Source organism: Nomascus leucogenys, chromosome 12, assembly GCF_006542625.1.
Source record: "Nomascus leucogenys isolate Asia chromosome 12, Asia_NLE_v1, whole genome shotgun sequence".
NCBI lineage: Eukaryota > Metazoa > Chordata > Mammalia > Primates > Hylobatidae > Nomascus > Nomascus leucogenys.
In genome coordinates, this window is record NC_044392.1 from 21,639,538 (window position 1) to 21,657,291 (window position 17,754).

General features: G+C 36.4%; 1 protein-coding gene across 5 annotated transcripts in view; it reads right to left on the reverse strand.

Moving 5' to 3' along the window:
• Nucleotides 1–17,754, reverse strand: part of CEP350 (centrosomal protein 350) — a 175,956-nt gene that overhangs the window by 22,845 nt on the left and 135,357 nt on the right. For all 5 annotated transcript variants that reach the window (XM_030823922.1, XM_030823923.1, XM_030823921.1 and 2 more), the window contains 7 exons: nucleotides 17,595–17,739; nucleotides 14,100–14,260; nucleotides 10,549–10,688; nucleotides 7,571–7,653; nucleotides 3,445–5,447; nucleotides 2,127–2,534; nucleotides 1,878–2,024 (listed from right to left, as the gene is read on the reverse strand). In XM_030823922.1, coding sequence (XP_030679782.1) covers nucleotides 1,878–2,024; nucleotides 2,127–2,534; nucleotides 3,445–5,447; nucleotides 7,571–7,653; nucleotides 10,549–10,688; nucleotides 14,100–14,260; nucleotides 17,595–17,739 — 3,087 coding nt within the window. The remainder of the gene's footprint in view (nucleotides 1–1,877; nucleotides 2,025–2,126; nucleotides 2,535–3,444; nucleotides 5,448–7,570; nucleotides 7,654–10,548; nucleotides 10,689–14,099; nucleotides 14,261–17,594; nucleotides 17,740–17,754) is intronic.

Genomic DNA, 17,754 nt, shown 5'->3' on the forward strand with positions numbered 1-17,754 from the left:
TACTCCAGCCTGGGCAACAAGAGTGAAACTCCACCTCAAAAAAAAAAAACAACAAAAAAACCCAAAAAAAACCGACAACAACAACAACACTATCATTAGCTAACTTCAAGCTGGCAAAACTACTAAAGAAAGCATAAAATAAATCTCTGAATTGGAAAACTCTCAAAGAAATTTTTGGGGACAATGTAATGTGAGAAAAGCAAAAGACTTTGGGATAGTTTATTTTGAAGCACCAAAACTCAAATATGTTAAATTTAAAAATATCAACACTTCAGTATGAGAAGCATAATAATTTTACTACTAACAATATTTGAACTATCACCCTTAAAAACTTTACAAAATGCTATGTCAATATTAAAATTAGTGGGCATTTATTGTATGCTATATTGATGCATGTAGTTTGACTGTTGTTATATATTATATACCTTGTCTTACCTCAACTTAATGTTATTAATAATTTATTCTGTTACTTTTATGGTTGTTCTGTTAAAAAAACAGTGTTCTTAACAGGGGAAGGGACACATTTATGAATCAGAATCACCTGGAAAGAGTCTCAAAGTACCAATGTACCCGGAAATTCCATCACTCCCTACCTGTTCACAGACACACATAGCATTCAAGCATTTTCAATCGTGGAAGGGTAGAAGGAATGGAGTATACCGTGTGTTTTTAAAAAGCTAGTTACTTTAAGCCAGGGGCTGGCCAACTTTTTCTGTAAAAAATCAGAGTGTAAATATTTTAGGCTTTGTGGGCCACGTGGTCTTTGTCACAACTATTCAATTCCACTGTTGTAGCAGAAAAGCAGCCATATATAACATGTAAACAACTAGGTATGGCTGTGGTCCAACAAAACTTTATTTATAAAAACATACAGAGCCCTGGATTTGGCTCTTGGGCCATAGTCTGCCAACCCCTGAGGTAAGCATACATCCCACCTCATAAATATCTGTTGGTGTTCTCTCAGTATAAAACATTTTTAAAGGCTTTCTGTGATCAAATAAGTTTGGGAAATACAAGTTTAAAGCTTTGCTACTCAGCGTGGTCCTGGGACCAGCAGGACCAGCATGACTTGAGAGCTTGTTGGAAATGCAGAATTTCAGGTCCTACTCCAGACCTACTAAATCAGAATCTCCATTTTAACAAGATCCTCAGATCATTCACATGCACATTAAAAGCTGAGAATCACTGCTCTGGAAATATAACCTTTGCCGTAAAGAGACATGTGAATAGGCAGAGCAGATTGCCACCAATGTGACTTTAAAATTCACAGTCCTTGTAGCTTCTGGACAAAGGTTTACAAAGGTTTCTTAGATAACAAAATACTTTTATGTATCATATTACTATCCTACATAGTTCAAAACCACATTACCAATTTGAAACCTCCGAAGTCAAAGATAAAGAAAAAAAAAAGATAAAGAAAAAAAAAAGTCAAAGATAAAGACCTATGTGTCCAGGGCTGGCATATTGAAAAGATACATATATGACACGTATTCATATGTACTTTTAGAACATTATACCTATCTCTAAAGCCCTCCAAACTTACCTAAAACTCCTATTGGTTGCAATAATTTATCTCCCTAGGTATTTCCTAATTTTTCTTAAATATTATAATTATGTAATAGAAAAAATGACTGGTAAAAGTAATTTTTTTTTTTTTTTTGCACAAACCTGAGGATTCAGCCCTTTACTCATTCCAATCCCTCCACTGTTCATGGATTCAGTAAGTCAACAAATCTTTATTGAATACCCACTATGGAACAGGTCCTGAAGACACAAAGGTTAATCATACAGAAGAGCACCTGCTTTTACAACATTTACAGATATGTGTAAATGAACAGCAAGTCAAAAAAGAAGACACTTTATAGTTCGCAGTTTACCTTGATTTCATCAAGGTTATTTGGATTTTTCACTCGTCGGAAATAACTAGAGTTGATTCTACATGGCTTCATCCAGACAGGTTGATTTAAGTTGGGATCCTCAGCAAATATTTCCTCAAAAATCTCTTTTGTTAAATCGAAAACCGCCTTGATAGAGAAAAACAAAACAAAACAAAATGGCTAAGAATCCAAATTTCAGACAATGGGAGAAAAGTTTAAAAACTACAATTACCCTTTTATTTTACCTACCTGTTTGTAGACCCTTTTACTAGTGCTTTCTATATCTAGACCTTTACTGGCACAGCCAAGCAGTTTTGTAGGAATACTGATGCTATGAAGATCATGGCCTAATTCTTTCCATTTCCAAAGTTCTTCTGCTGCATTATGTACAAGAATCTCTACTTCTTCTGCAGTATGGGGAACTGCCAATAATGTTTCACATGGTTGTTGGGTTACTCTTTTAGGTTCTGCCATTAAAGGTACAATGGTTTCTTCTGCCTTATTTTTTTGGATCTTGTGAGAAGAGCTCAAACCAAAGTCTTCATCAAACCAGTCTTGATCATCTCCTAACGCGCTCAGGAACTCCCGGCTGAGCTCAAGTTCAGCAAGTCTCTTAGCAAGTTCTTCCTGCCCACTGGCACCAAATACTGGGCTCTCCTATAGAAATGGAACCATTAAAACAGAGCACCATTTAGGGACCTCAGATCATTTGTTTTTTTAATAAAGACAGAGTAAATGTATTATTTATATATCTAATATTCCTCTCTAAGTAAGCAGAATAAAAAACAATATGGTGGCTACTAATAAACAATCTAAGAAAAAGTTATCCTGTTCCCTCAATTCTACTTATATAATTGCATATAACTGAATTTTTATAAAACGTTTATTGATTAGGGCTCTCCCCACTTTTTGTATTATCATTATTCTGTTTCTAAAGAACTGTCTGTCTATGGGATATGGAAATGGGATATAAAATTTCTCACCTCTGGTGACCATCTGGCTCAAGTTACTCAGTCATTACTTTTGCTCAACTGTCCGTGGGCAACATAAACAAGCTGATGGTCTGAGTGCATGTCATAGTGGATCTATTTCATTTTACCAGAATCAACATCACAACTGCTAACCTCTGCAGGCCAACCATGACTGAGGAGATATGTAAACAATTTCACAGGCAAAAAAGAATTGGGTGGTGAGCCACTGGAAAGCTCCATGGAACGAATTTGTTCAGTGAATCTGGAAGGAGATGTAATCTGTGGACAGTACAGGGGTTGTCAACTCAGCAGTTTAAATGGATGTTTTAGTTCCCCAAAACCTGCCAGTGCTTGTGACAACCCTATATTGACTACTCATGACATAATAGAGGACAATTACACTTCAGCCAGGAAAAACAGCTACAAGGCCTTTAAAAACCAGTACAGTGATCCTTCTCTAATAAACAACACGTCAAGGGAAAAAAAAAAAACCTATCAGGAGTCACAGAATTAAAATGTACTATATAGGCAAGGTAAGTTGCCTTGTTAAAAGTGTCAAAAGGTATACTGACACTTTTTCTAGACAAAATACTCACCGGTCTGGGACACATATCTGGAGAGGAAATCTCTTCTTTTTCATCTTCCAATTCAGACCTTAAGAAGCAACCTGAAACACTTGGTGACTGTTCCTCAACATTTTGGGATAGGTCTTGGGGTGTTACTTTCTTTTGGTCATCACCAAGAAGCTCCTGATTGCTAAGCTGGATTTTCTCATCCCTGGTTTTTTTGATTTGTTGTAGTTGATTGACTGTGTCCTTTACAAAGACTTTTAGTAAACTGTCTGTCAGTAAGCTGATTGTTTCCAGTTGTTGTTTTGACTTTTTTTCCTCATTTAGTGACGACTTCAGTTGGGCTTCCAGTTGGTTTTTTTCTCTTGTTAAAAGATCCAGAAGTGGTGTAGAAAGCTTTTCTGAAGCTTCAGCATATAGGTTGTCTTCCTCTTCTGTAAACTGCCGTTGCTTCTGCAATTCTTCGGAAAAGGTATTGTCTAAAGTATCGTCTTCTGCAGCAATGGAAACCTTTTCTGTGGCATCAGAAATGAGGTCTTTGTTTTCCTTTGAAGAAATTTGTGAATCCACTGAAGACTGCTGGTGAACACGGGTTTCAAGTACCCCAGAAATGTCCTGTACATTGTCTGTTTCTATTTTAAGGCTTCTATTTCTATTAACTGAGGCTTCTGTATCATTCACACTAGGTAGGGATTTCTCATAAAAATATTCACTGACATCCTTTTCTCTGTCTTTTGGACCCTCTGTATCATTTTGCTCTTGATTATAGTACTGATATTGTTCATCTGAGTAAGAGTCTTCATCTTCATTAATGTCTACATAGTCATCAAAGTTTTCTGGAATGTGAGATATTTTTTGAGGAGGAGCAAAAATACCATGCTTTTCTTTGCACTCAAAATATGCAATGCCATCATATGTTCCATTGTTATTTCCTTCAGGTTTATCTAACTCCACTCCGGCCCAAAATCCTTTAGCAAAACTAGTCTCACCTTTGAATCGAAGAATTCCTGGCTGAACATTTCCAATCAACACCCTATCACCAATGTGGAAATCAAATAACTCATCTGCAGTAGGAACTGAAGCCAAGGAAGGGGATTCAGTAACTTGCTGTTCATGCTCCACATCACTGCGCTCCTTACTTTTCATCAGCTCAGTAGGGGACTTGAGTTCCAACAGCTTGTCAGAATGAACATTGCTATGGATAGAAAGGCTTTTCTCACTTAGGCACTCACTGATTTCCTCATTACTACCAAGGCTAGTGGCTCCGCTTGTAGAGCTCCTCATTGGCTGTGGCTTATCTCTGCAAGACTGACAGTCTTTCCTGAGTGACAGCAGAGATGACACCTCAAAATCATCTTTGTACAATTCAGCTGAAATTTCTTTCTTGAAAGAACACACTTCAAAATCTTCAGAGTATGGTATCTCTTTAGGAGCGAAAAGATGTTCTGACCAAGACAAATCTTTTTCCTTTGTGTTCTTTTGTTCATGAATGTCTTTTCCTGATTGGATGTTTGGACTATGATTCATATCTTGATCTGACTGTCTCTCTTTCAACATTTCCTCACTTTTATGGAGATTTTCAATAGCTAAACCAACTAGGTCTTTCTGAACATTTTCAGAATCTAAAGGAAGATCTTTCTTTGAAAGAATTTCAGGTGAATCTCCCTGTTCTAGGACTAACTTCAGTAAGACATCAGATTTACCTTCTTTAGAAAAGGCATCTTCAATCTTACTCTTCTTCAATTTTGTATACTCTGTTTCTTGTATTTCTGATTTTTTACTAGATTCTTCAACCTTGCCATCCGACACATCAAGAATTCTACTAGTGGCATTTAATTCTTTGAGAAGATGTAATGCAGGTACATTTTCTAGAGAATCTCCAGATTCTCCCCTGATTTTCCTTGATGATCTGAGAACTGGAGATGGGGTCTGAAAATCTTCTGTTCGACTGTCCCATTCATTTACTCTCTTTGCATATGCAGATAAAGACATTTCTGATACTGATCTCTCAGAACCTGACAGTGAAGCATCTTAAAGAAAAAACAAATCACCACATCAAAATTATTTAATCACAATCTTTCAATTTTGTGAACCAAAGTTTAGAGAAAAGCCAAATTTTAGTGAAAAAAAACCCTCTAGTCAATAAATATGACCTGTTTTGGCTACTTTATAAGTTTTTCTTTTAAGAGAATATCATCTGTATCAACATGTAAAATTACTGAAAATTCTGAAGTTTGGAATAATTTCTTAAGCATTGTCTTAACTTATAAAGTGAAGAAAAATGTATCTAAGTTGATGGAGCCATTGCTTTGCACATTCATCCTCAAATCATGCAAAAATAGAATTGTATGATGGTTATTACAAACATTTTTCAAACAGGAAACTAGTGAAGGAGAAACAGACTTCCATATATACTTCTAAAAGAATACATTTTCCTAGGAGCTTCAACTAAGCTCTTGAATTAAAAAGAAAATAGATCAACTATTTCTGCAAATATAGCGCTTTAAGAGCTAAACTTGCAAAATATGATCAAAGTACAATATAATGAGCTAAAAAACCAAGAGTTAAAAGTTTTAAATTCAAATCTCTTTTTTTTTTTTTTTTTTGTAAGAACAAGAATCTGCTCTGTCACCTAAGCTGGAGTGCAGTGGTCACAGCTCCCTGTTGCCTTGAACCTGGGCTCAAGCAATCCTTAGCCTCAGCCTCCTAAGTACCTGGGATTATAGGCATGAGCCACTGTGCCTGGCCAAATCTCTATTTTGTCACTGATTTTTTTTGCGCCTCAGTTTTATTTTCTCACTGAACTACATTTTATTTTATTTTTTTGAGATAGTACCTCACTTTGTCACCCAAGCTGGAGTGCAGTGGCTGATCACAACTCACTGTAGACGCAACTTCTTGGGTGTAAGTGATCTTCCTGCCTCAGCCCTGCAAATAGCTGGGACTATAGGTGTGTACCACCATGCCCAGCTAACTTTGTATTTTTTTTTTTTTTGAGATGGAGTCTCGCTCTGTTGCCCAGGCTGGAGTGCAGTGGCACGATCTCGGCTCACTGCAAGCTCCGCCTCCCGGGTTCACGCCATTCTCCTGCCTCAGCCTCTCCGAGTAGCTGGGACTACAGGCGCCCGCCACCACGCCCGGCTAATTTTTTGTATTTTTAGTAGAGACGGGGTTTCACCTTGGTCTCGATCTCCTGACCTCGTGATCCGCCCGCCTCGGCCTCCCAAAGTGCTGGGATTACAAGCGTGAGCCACCGCGCCCGGCCAACTTTGTATTTTTTGTAGAGATGGAGTTTCACCATATTGCCCAGGCTGATCTCAAACTCCTGAGCTCAAGTGATCTGCCTACTTCAGCCTTTCAAAGTGTGGGGATTATAGGCGTGAGCTGCTGCCCCTAGCCTACATTTTATTTTCAATAATTAACTTCCTTTTGGTTGAACTGAAAAATGTATACAGCTATTTACCTAAGAAATAGTTAGGCTGAAAAGATATATAACCAGATTAAAAATCTGGTTAGGGGAAATTTAGAGATGCTGATGATATACTCAGCTATTTAATCTTTATGCTTTGGTTTTTCTCATAAATTTTGGACAATAAAGACTGATTCAGCTGAGTGTGGTGGCTCATGCCTATAATCTCAGCACTTTGGCTGAAGAGCCGGTAATGTTCAACCAGGCTGAGGTGGGAGGACTGCTTGAGTCCAAGAGTTCGAGACCAGCCTGGGCAACAACGGTGAGACACCCATCTCTTTAAAAAAAAAAAAAAAAAAAGATGAGCTGGATGTGGTGGCATGCGCCTGTGATCCTGGTCCTGGCTACTTGGGAGGCTAGGATGGGAGGATTGCTTGAACCCAGGGGGTCAAGGCTGCAGTAGTAAGCTATGATCATGCCACTGCACTCCAGCTTAGGTGACAGAGTGAGACCCTGTCTCGAACAAAAAAAAACCAAAAAACCAAAACAAACAAAAAGGATTCATATAATTTACACATAGCCAATAAATCACTTTAAAATATAAAAGTAACTTTAAAATGTTAAATAATCCATTTAAGAAATTCACTTTTTAATAAAAAAGCTATAGAGGTAGAATTTTGTAGGCCTTTGCATAAATCCTTAGACTATGTAGCTACAAGTTAATTATTTTTTCTAGTTACATACCAACATGTTCAGCAATAGACTCCAGGGATCCTCTGGAACGTTCTGACTCTGTTAGTGATTTCCAATTCTTTGCCGTTTCAGATCTGATGTGTAAAAATCAATGAGCAGAAATAAATATATTACTATAATAACTGGTAACAAAAAGCAGACATTCTTAGACAACTGCTTCTTTCCTCTTCTCTATAGTAGGTATGTCAATCTATGCCACTTTCATCAAGCCTATTTCTAACTCACATCACTCTCACTAGATGACCTTGCCTTTGTCACTAGATGACAAAAACAGAGGCCATCAGGCATGAACTTTACCTTCAAACTTTTACCTACAAGTTCATCCATATTCACAGCCATCCTAACTGCCTTTCCTCCTGTCTGCAGGAAGAAAATTCGTCTCTCTCTTATTTGTTCAAAGCTATTTGCTCAAACCACCCCATATTACTGTCCTCTCTTATTCTTTATAGATAACAGAAGAGGCTACATTCACTCTCTTTATTTTCTTGACTTCATTTGCTAAACTGTAATACTTGGCTTTCACTTCCTACCTTTTTACAATGCCCTAAAATGTTGCTATTTTATCATCTTGAGTACCTGGCTCCCATTTATTCTCTCTGAATGCTATCTCCTCTGGGTGATTTATGGCTTCAAACACTATATATGTGCTTATCTTCCTCATATTTCTAACCCTGATAACTTTCCTCACAGTTTCACTTAAACAACAGGCACTTAAAATTAACACTTAAAACCAAAATCATAAGCCTCCCACAGAAAACCACCTTTTCCATTTAAATTAATGAAAACTTGACCCAATCAACTACCTAAGAGAAACCTGGGAGTCATCTTAGACTTGCTACCCCAGCTAGCACTTTAACTAGTCAAGTCTACTTTTTTTTTTTTGAGACGGAGTCTTGCTCTGTTGCCCAGGCTGGGGTGCAATGGCGTGATCTCGGCTCACTGCAACCTCCACCTCCTGGGTTCAAGCAATTCTCCTGCCTCAGCCTCCTGAGTAGCTGGGGTTACAGTCACGTACCACCACGCCCAGCTAATTTTTGTATTTTTAGCAAAGATGGGGTTTCGCCATGTTGGTCAGGCTAGTCTCGAACTCCTGACTTGTGATCCACCTGCCTCAGTCTCCCAAAGTGCTGGGATTACAGGCATGAGCCACCGTGCCCGGCTCAAGTCTACTTTTTAATCCTTCACTATCCTAAAATATGTCTCCTGTTTTCTATTCTTCTTACTACTGCTTACTTGAGGTCTGGCTTAGACTCTTTTTCTTCCTGCTTCTAAGCTTACTCTTTTCTATCTTTCCTCTATATTGTGGTCAGAAAGATCTCTGTAAACACAAATATGACTGTGTCACTCTCTGGTTAAAATCCTTCAGTAGCTTAATTAAGAAAATTACAAAGCCATTCAATAGCATATCGTGTAGAAATTAAAATGTACACTTCATAATATAATGGAAAAATATATATGTAACAAAAACACACACACAAAATCTGAGCATAAAAAATCCTGGAAGGAAACATATCTAATTGTTGACATTTGCTATTGTGGGATAGTTGGGTATGATATGATTTAAACTTTTTTCTTTTTACTGCTTCCCTAAAAATAGTAACAATAATAATAATAATAGCAGCAGCTAATCCACAATGCTTACTGTGTCCTAAGCCCTATTAAGTCTTTTAACCCTCATAACAAGTGTATTAATCAGGTATTATTATTATTACCTTTATAAATCCCTATTAAAAAACTGAAGCACAGAGGGGTTAAATAACTTGCCCACAGTTACAGAACCAGCTAGAACTGGAGCCAGGATTCAAATTTAGGTAATGCTAAATTAATTGTAATGAGCCTGCCATACCTCTCTAACAAAAATGTCCCCAAATACTTTTTAAAGAAACCTTCAAAGGCTCCACATTTTCTAAAAGGTAAAACACAAACTGCTAAGAATAAATGAGTACAAGGTTTTCACTATTTGGCTTTTATTTTTCCTTCTGCTAACTCCAGCAATATCCTATTATGTTCAGCTTCTATGATATGCCAATGTTTTTTTTTTTTTTTTTTTTGCTTTTAGTCATTCATGAATAACGTTCTTTCTGAAATGACCCCTATTTCTCAATTGAACTGATCTGTCTAACCTTTACTTTTTGTTCAAAATTTAAATATGATAACCTGACTTCCTAATACACAATATTATATATTCTAATGTTGCAACTTAGTATCTTCTGTATCTACTTTTTAATCCTTCACTATCCTAAAATATGTCTCCTGTTTTCTATTCTTCTTACTACTGCTTACTTGAGGTCTGGCTTAGACTCTTTTTCTTCCTGCTTCTAAGCTTACTCTTTTCTATCTTTCCTCTATATTGTGGTCAGAAAGATCTCTGTAAACACAAATATGACTGTGTCACTCTCTGGTTAAAATCCTTCAGTAGCTTAATTAAGAAAATTGCTTACTGACTGCATACTATTACATCGCTTGCAGAGAACTGTCATTTACTGAGCTATTCATCCATTTTTGGACATAAAAATTGTTTCCAATGTTTTATGAATATAAAGAATGTTATGATAAATATATTCATACAAATAGAGATTTTCAGTACCCCACATTTTCTCAATTTAGACTTCCAGAAATAGGATTACTGGGTCAAAGGTTACAGACTTATTTTTGACTTCTGAAACATAGCCAAACTGTGTTTTTCAAAGGTCCACATCAACTTATGCTACTACTAGCAATGTTGGAAAGTACCATTTTCATTGTACCCATCAGACTGCAGGATTAAAAATGTATTTTAAAATCAATACCTTATACATATAATTTTTAATTGTAATACATAACAATTTTAATTTACTGACACTAAAAATAGAAAATAACATTTTTACTTCTATAATTTCAGTTACTTAAAAGGTAACTTCTACTGAAAATATTCCCTTATTCCTTTTTCAAACAAGGCAGAATACAGACAAGTTATCAAAAATTTCTACCTGTGTAGTGGTGTGAGGGGTTTGATCTTGGGTTTTTCAGAAGCTGAGGAGAGTGTTTTAATCTGAGGCTTGGCTGTTGGTGATGTTTCCAAATCTTGGCTAAGCTCGGCTTCAGTTTTCTTAATAAATTCATCATATGACTAAGTTTAGAAAAACCAGAGTCACTAGGCAGAATTTTTAAAACTTATTTTAAATTATAAAATATTATATTTTAAGGTAAAATGCTCAAATAGTAAAGAAGATGTAATATAAAAATCTCCTTCCCTGCCCCCCTCAGCATCATTCTCCAGAACTCTATAGTTATTTGTACATCCTTCTCAAAATAATCTATATATAAGCAAGATATATAATTGTAATTCCAGTATCAATTAAGAAACGACATTGCGAATCTACAGAAGTTTAATACTGTGAAGCAATAATTCATACCTTGCCACATTAAAAAACTTCTTTGACTGTATTCTCTAAAGAGTGTACTATTACTTTCATGGTATTTTTAAGAAGTTAGCCATTCTGTTCTGAGTTTCAATAGCAGTAAGTTTCTTATGGGCTAAGTACTTAGGGATACAAATTATGAAAAGAGAAAGGTATAGTTGACAGTATGATAGTTAAGAATTACAAAAAAAAAAGTTTCCTGGTTATTACCCATTCTGTAAACAAAACTTTACTAATTTATAATTTGTATGAAATATAAGGGGATCCTTCCATCTAATATATCATTCCTTAGTTTTCCGGGCTGAAGTTCTTACTTTTACAGCTCTCGCTATTTCAGACTAGTGTTTTGTTCAACACTGTATGTCTGGTACGCAATGTCCTATTCACAATGTCTGGTCCAAAGTAGCCTATCAATAAATATTTATAAAATGAACTAATGGATGGATGGATGCTTGTCAACTGCTACGGATCCCTAAAATCCGGGCTGAAATCACCACTTTTACAACTCTCATTATCCATGTTACCTTCATCTGAATTGTCAACATTTTGTTAAAGTAACTCCTGGTATTAAACCTACACCACAGCTAGGTGTTCTAGCTCAGTAGGTACATATGAGGACTATGACTACTAGGATCTGAAAGCTATACATGAGTGCAGTCCATTTATTAAATCTGTGATCAAATAAAATCCAATAGATTTTCATATGAACTGCTGTGTATTTTATATATATATGTATATCTCATATACTGTAATTTTAAAAGTTAAATACAGAATTTTCTTTTGTCTTTGTTTACGCCATTAAGTAGAATGCTGGAAGAGATGGATCGTATGGCACTCTCTAGAGGGCTCTTTTCTGACTGACATAGCTATTAAGGAACATTTTTGAGCAATACTGTTCATTCTAATAGTACTTTATCTCCAATAGTTACTTCGATGACTCCTCATCAGTTGACATATAAGATGAAATCCAAACTCATCAGTTTGACTTCTAAGGTCCTGAATATAATCTGTATTTTTAAATTTTGTTTCCACTTCTTTCCAGCATGAACTCCCCAGTATGGTCATTGTATCTTAATCACTTTTCCTACTCTAACCATTGTGCAAGTTACAATCCCCATTCCATCTCTGTATTGTATACCTGTTTAAATGTTTATTTTCTCCAGATCTATTAACAGGCCTATTTTCTGTGTGGAAGACAATACAATGGTAAAGGCACAGAATCTAAAATTAGAGCTAGATTAAAATCCTAGCTTCACCATTTATGAGCTGTGTATCCTTGGATAAATCATTAATCTCACTGAAACTCAGTTTCCTTATCTGTAAAACAGGGATAATAATACTCACACCTTGTTGTGAGGATTAAATGAAAATATGTGTAATTAGCTGAGCTCCTGGCACATAAATAGGCATTTGAATATTTGATGATTAAATTAATAACAGTAGGAGAAGCGTGTGTTTGCTGTTACACAACAAGGACCAATGGGTGGAAATTAAAAGGACAGAAATTTTGGCTAAATACAACAAAGAGCTCTTCTAATACTTAGAGCACTTAGAGTCCAACAAGGAAACCAATTAGCTTGAAATTTTGAAAATTCCTATTACTGGAAGTGTTCAGGTAGATGTTGAATGATGTTCTCTGGTGATGAGATGAGAAGGGATTCTTGCAATGAGTAGGAGATTCAGTCTGATTCTACAATGAATGTCATGTTCTAGGAACACCAGGCTGGCAGAATGTGTGTAATAGAGAAACAGAATGTGTGTAACAGAGAAGCAGACTGTGTGTAATAGAAAAGCAGTGTGAGGCAGAACATCTAAGAGACTACGCAGACAGTAGAGGCAAGAGGTCATAAGGGCCCCAGCTAGCCTGGACGCAGTAGGAATGGAAAGGGACAAACAAGAAACTTTATAGAAGAATCCATGAGAACTAGTGACTGAATGGACAGGAAAGAACAGAATAAGGAAGACATCAAAACCAGGTTCCCAGTCTGGGACAGAATCAGGAAGGCTGATACAGCTTGGGGGAAAATTCAAGTTAAGAGTTATCATTTAGAAGCTATTCAAACAGTACAAAGAGTTGTACTATTTAATAGGTTGTGTGGCATGAAACACCATTCTGTGAAATAAGGGAAGGGAAGGGGAAAGGGGAAGGGAAGGGGAAAGGGACAGGGAAGGGGAAAGGGGAAAGGGGAAGGGGAAGGAGGAAAGAAAAGGAGAAAAAAAGGGGACAGGGAAGAGGGAAGGAAGAGGAAAGAGGAAAAGGGGAAGGGAAGCAGCAACAATTCCAAAAGCTAAAATTATTTATCTAATAGTTCTCTGCTTACGAGGGTATAGACACCAGTCTTTCTTTCAAAGGCCTAATCTTTCTTATTTAGAAAAAAAAATCTAATACTTTAATATTTATTTTTTAGAGGTGGAGGTCTTGCTATGTTGCCCAGGCTGGAGTGCAGTGGCTATTCACAGGTGCAATCATGGTGCACTACAGCCTCAAACTCCTGGCTTCAAGCAATTCTCCTGCCTCAGCCTCCTGAGTATCTGGGACTTCAGGAACACACCACTATATGTGGAGCCAATTTTCATATTTATTTTAATACTTGTCATTTTAATATTTAAATTTAAAATTTAATGTTTTGGCTGGGCACAGTGGCTCATGCCTGTAATCCTAGCACTTTGGGAGGCTGGCTGGGGGGGGGATCATGGGGTCAGGAGATCGAGACCATCCTGGCTAACACAGTGAAACCCCGTCTCTACTAAATATACAAAAAATTAGCCGGGTGTAGTGGCGGGCGCCTGTAGTCCCAGCTACTCAGGGGGCTGAGGCAGGAGAATGGCGTGAACCCAGGGGGCGGATCTTACAGTGAGCAGAGACCGCGCCACTGCACTCCAGCCTGGGCGACAGAGCGAGACTCCATCTCAAAAAAAATAAATAAATGAAATAAAATTTAATGTTTTAAGCAAGAATGTCCTTAGATACCCTCAGATTTTTTTTAAGAGAATAAAATGTGGCACCACACTAATAATGAAGAATCCTAATCCATTACTTTATTAACAACATTAAAATCATTTTAGACATCACATACACATTAGCCTTGATATTAAACCCCTTGCTTCCTATGTCTAACCTCTAACTGCTTGATCAGACTGGCTTCTTGGGCTTTCAGTCTCTCCTTTTGTCTTTTTTTCTGTTCCTTCTTCAACTGGTTCACAACTGATTTTCTTTTCCGCAACTCATCCTTCAGAGCTCTGATCCTACCTTCAATATCACTCTGGTCAGATGTAGTTTCTGAAAGAGATACAAAACCTTTTATTTATAATTTTGATTTAAGCATAATGTTAACTCAGTAACTACTAATAAAAAGCTGTAATGTAATATTCCATTTAAATAAAGCCAATCTAATAATTAAAATATGAACTTCTGAAAAAAATTTATTACTAAAATGCATCCCTATAATCATCTGCCCCCCCGCCCGCCACACACACTTTATTTTTGGCTTGGTTCCTCCTATTTATTTTTACTTTCTAATTGTACTACTTGAAATTATAAATAAATCTTGATGTCTTGGTAAGACATGCAGCTGGAAGTTGAGAAATTTTTAGATTGATGAAATTTGGATATTCTGCAAGAAATTACTTCTGGTGACAAGATAATCACATTTAACTGTCTTTTACCTTAGTTATTAATACATAATTTAATAGTTTTTAAGTCATATTAAAATCAAACTAGAGTTTTACCGCTTCAAATTGCTTGTGATTCATTACCTGATGGCTTAATACCACATTAAAAAGAGAGAAATTATAAAGAAATAGACTCTGCTGTAATCTTTCTTTGAAAGCTCTCAAAATATTTAAAATAACTGAAATGAAGCTAGTTAAATCTTTTCTTTCCAACAGTTCACATACACAAGACGTCTACTCATAGCAACAACATGAAAAAGATATTTCATTATAATGTGTCATACACATGCTATGAAAACAAACAGGTATCATTAAAGACACTGCTTATTTCACTACACATGGAAATTACATAGTATAAAAATTACTGTTCCTCACACCTCCCTCAATCACACAATGGTGTCATTTCCATATACTAATGTTGAGTGAGACATTTAATAGTCTTACAACAGAAATAATATCATACACAAATCTTAAGACTCAGACTTAACATCACATCAAAAACCAGGATTTTATCAGTTACTTCAGGTTAAACTGCGTGAGAGCTAGTTATGGAAGTTATTTAAATGCAAAAAGATTCCAGTCTTTTTAATAGTGTGGTCTAAATGTCTGAATAAGAAATAATAAAATCTGAGATCCTGTCACTTCTATGACACTGAGTTAAGACATGCTAGGAAAGTTAGGCTTGTTTTATATTAGTGGTGGCATCATACTGAGTCCTTAGCACAGGCAAGGCGCAATATTTACTTATGTGCTTCCAAAATTATTATTATTTTGATAAGATTTTGTAGACGACTACACTCTTACAGGCTTAGTTTCAATTTTGCCCCCAAAATAACTATTTTAAATTAATATTTTAAAAAATTGTATATGCCAGCAGTGATTTTCAATAAAAAATATATTTACCATCTATGGTTGAAGATTTAATAGCAGGTGATGAAAAACCTGGGTTTTTAGATGAAAGACCTTGGAAAATGTTTATGTTTTTAAGTACTAAAGAAACCAAATGCAGGCCGGGCGCACTGGCTCATGCCTATAATCCCAGCACTTTGGTAGAGCAAGGTAGGCAGACTGCTTGAGGTCAGGAGTTCGAGACTACCCTGGGCAGCATGGCAAAACCCCATCTCTACCAAAAATACAAAAATTAGCCAGGTGTGGGAGCATGTGCCTGTAGTCCCAGCTACTCGGGAGGCTGAGGCAGGAGTTTGTGATTATTTGACACACACTGATTATATTAGCTTGGTTGATAAACTCTCCCATCATTTAAGTAAAGGCATTATAACTCTACTACATTAATATCTACCACTTCTACAAATACTGAATATAAATAATGTCATTTTGAATAGGTAGTGAATCTGTAGTTTAGAAACCTCAGAGCTACTTTTCTAAAACCATTTATTCTTACTTAAATAAGTGTCACCAATAAAACAGTATCTTACAAATATTATTATTAATCCTTGGTGCATAACTCATGCAAGGATGGTTGAAACATTATTCCATTGCTAACAAATGAAAAAGATAATCCAGTATTGGCAAAGAAACTTGAAGAAAGTCACCGGTAAGTAAGAGATCCAGGATAAGAACCCATGTTTCCAAGTATTCAAGTTCATGTCTACTGACATGTTAATTTCTTGGAAGTAATTTTTCACCAACGTACATAAAAGCAAATATATAAACATTGGTAAATTTCTACAGAGAAATATGAGACAACATTCTTCAGCTGGCCTGACTCAATTATTCTATTCCTAAGAATCTATTCCGCACTGAAATATACAAAAAGAATTTTTATCATATATGATAAACACACATATAAATGATATACGATATAATACACACGAGTCCTAATATTTTTACTACACCTTTTCTATGTTTAGATATACAAATACTTAACATTGTGTTACAACTGCATATAGTATTCAGTATAGTAATATACTCTACAGGTATTACAGCCTAGGAGCAAGAGGCTATACCACACGGCCTGAGAGTGCAGTAAGGCTACACAATCTAGGTTTGTCTAAGTTCATTCTATGAAGTTCATATAATGATGAAATTGCTTAATGACACATTTCTCAGAGCATATCCTGGATGTGAAGTGATGCATGACTGCATATATATGTGTGTGTAAATATTTACATGAAGATGTTTATTATAGCTTTATTTGCAATTGTGAAATATTTAAGAAAATCTAAATAGCCATCACTAGGGAAACAGTTAAATAAATTATGGTACATCTATTCTTTGAAACATTATATAGTTACTCAAAGAAGAAAGAAGAGCTGTAAATCTGGGTGTAGGAAAATTCCATGATTTGTAATTGTCTGACACATGGAAAACAAAAGGGTACAACCCATAATCAATTACCAAAAAAAAAACCAAAGAATAACATTTTTCATGTTTCCTTTACTAAATGTTTACTCTCAAAACTAAAACTGAATTCAAAAAGCAGTACAGTGGGCCGGGTGCAGTGGCTCACGCCTGTAATCCCAGCACTTTGGGAGGCCGAGATGGGCGGACCACTTGAGGTCAGAAGTTTGAGACCAGCCTGGCCAACGTGGTGAAACCTCGTCTCTACTAAAAAAAAAAAAAATACAAAAATTAGCCGGGCATGGTGGCTGGTGCCTGTAATCCCAGCTTCTCGGGAGGCTGAGGCAGGAGAATTGCTTGACCCTGGGAGGCGGAGGTTGCAGTGAGCCAAGATCGCACCACTGCACTCCAGCCTGAGTGACACAGTGAGGCTCCGTCTTAAAAAACAACAAAAAAAGCAATACACTGAATATGCCTAACTCGATATATTCAATATGGTATTAATCTTCTTCACAATCCTACATAAACTCACCACTGTCTGTCTACATATGCTTCCTAAGGTCAACAAACTCCTTGAAGCCTTTTAGAGTAGAGGCTGTTCAAATACAACACAAATAAAAACTCCTCATGATTAGTCTTACCTGACTGTGTCATAGATAATGACTCATCTGACCAACTACAACAGTGCTGATGGGACTTGATAGGCAGGTGACATTGTCCTCCAGTCCTGTGACTTCCTTTGCTAGACTCCTGCTTTGACACAGATGTGCAGCTTTTGGGAAGTGACTGTTCAAACAGAAA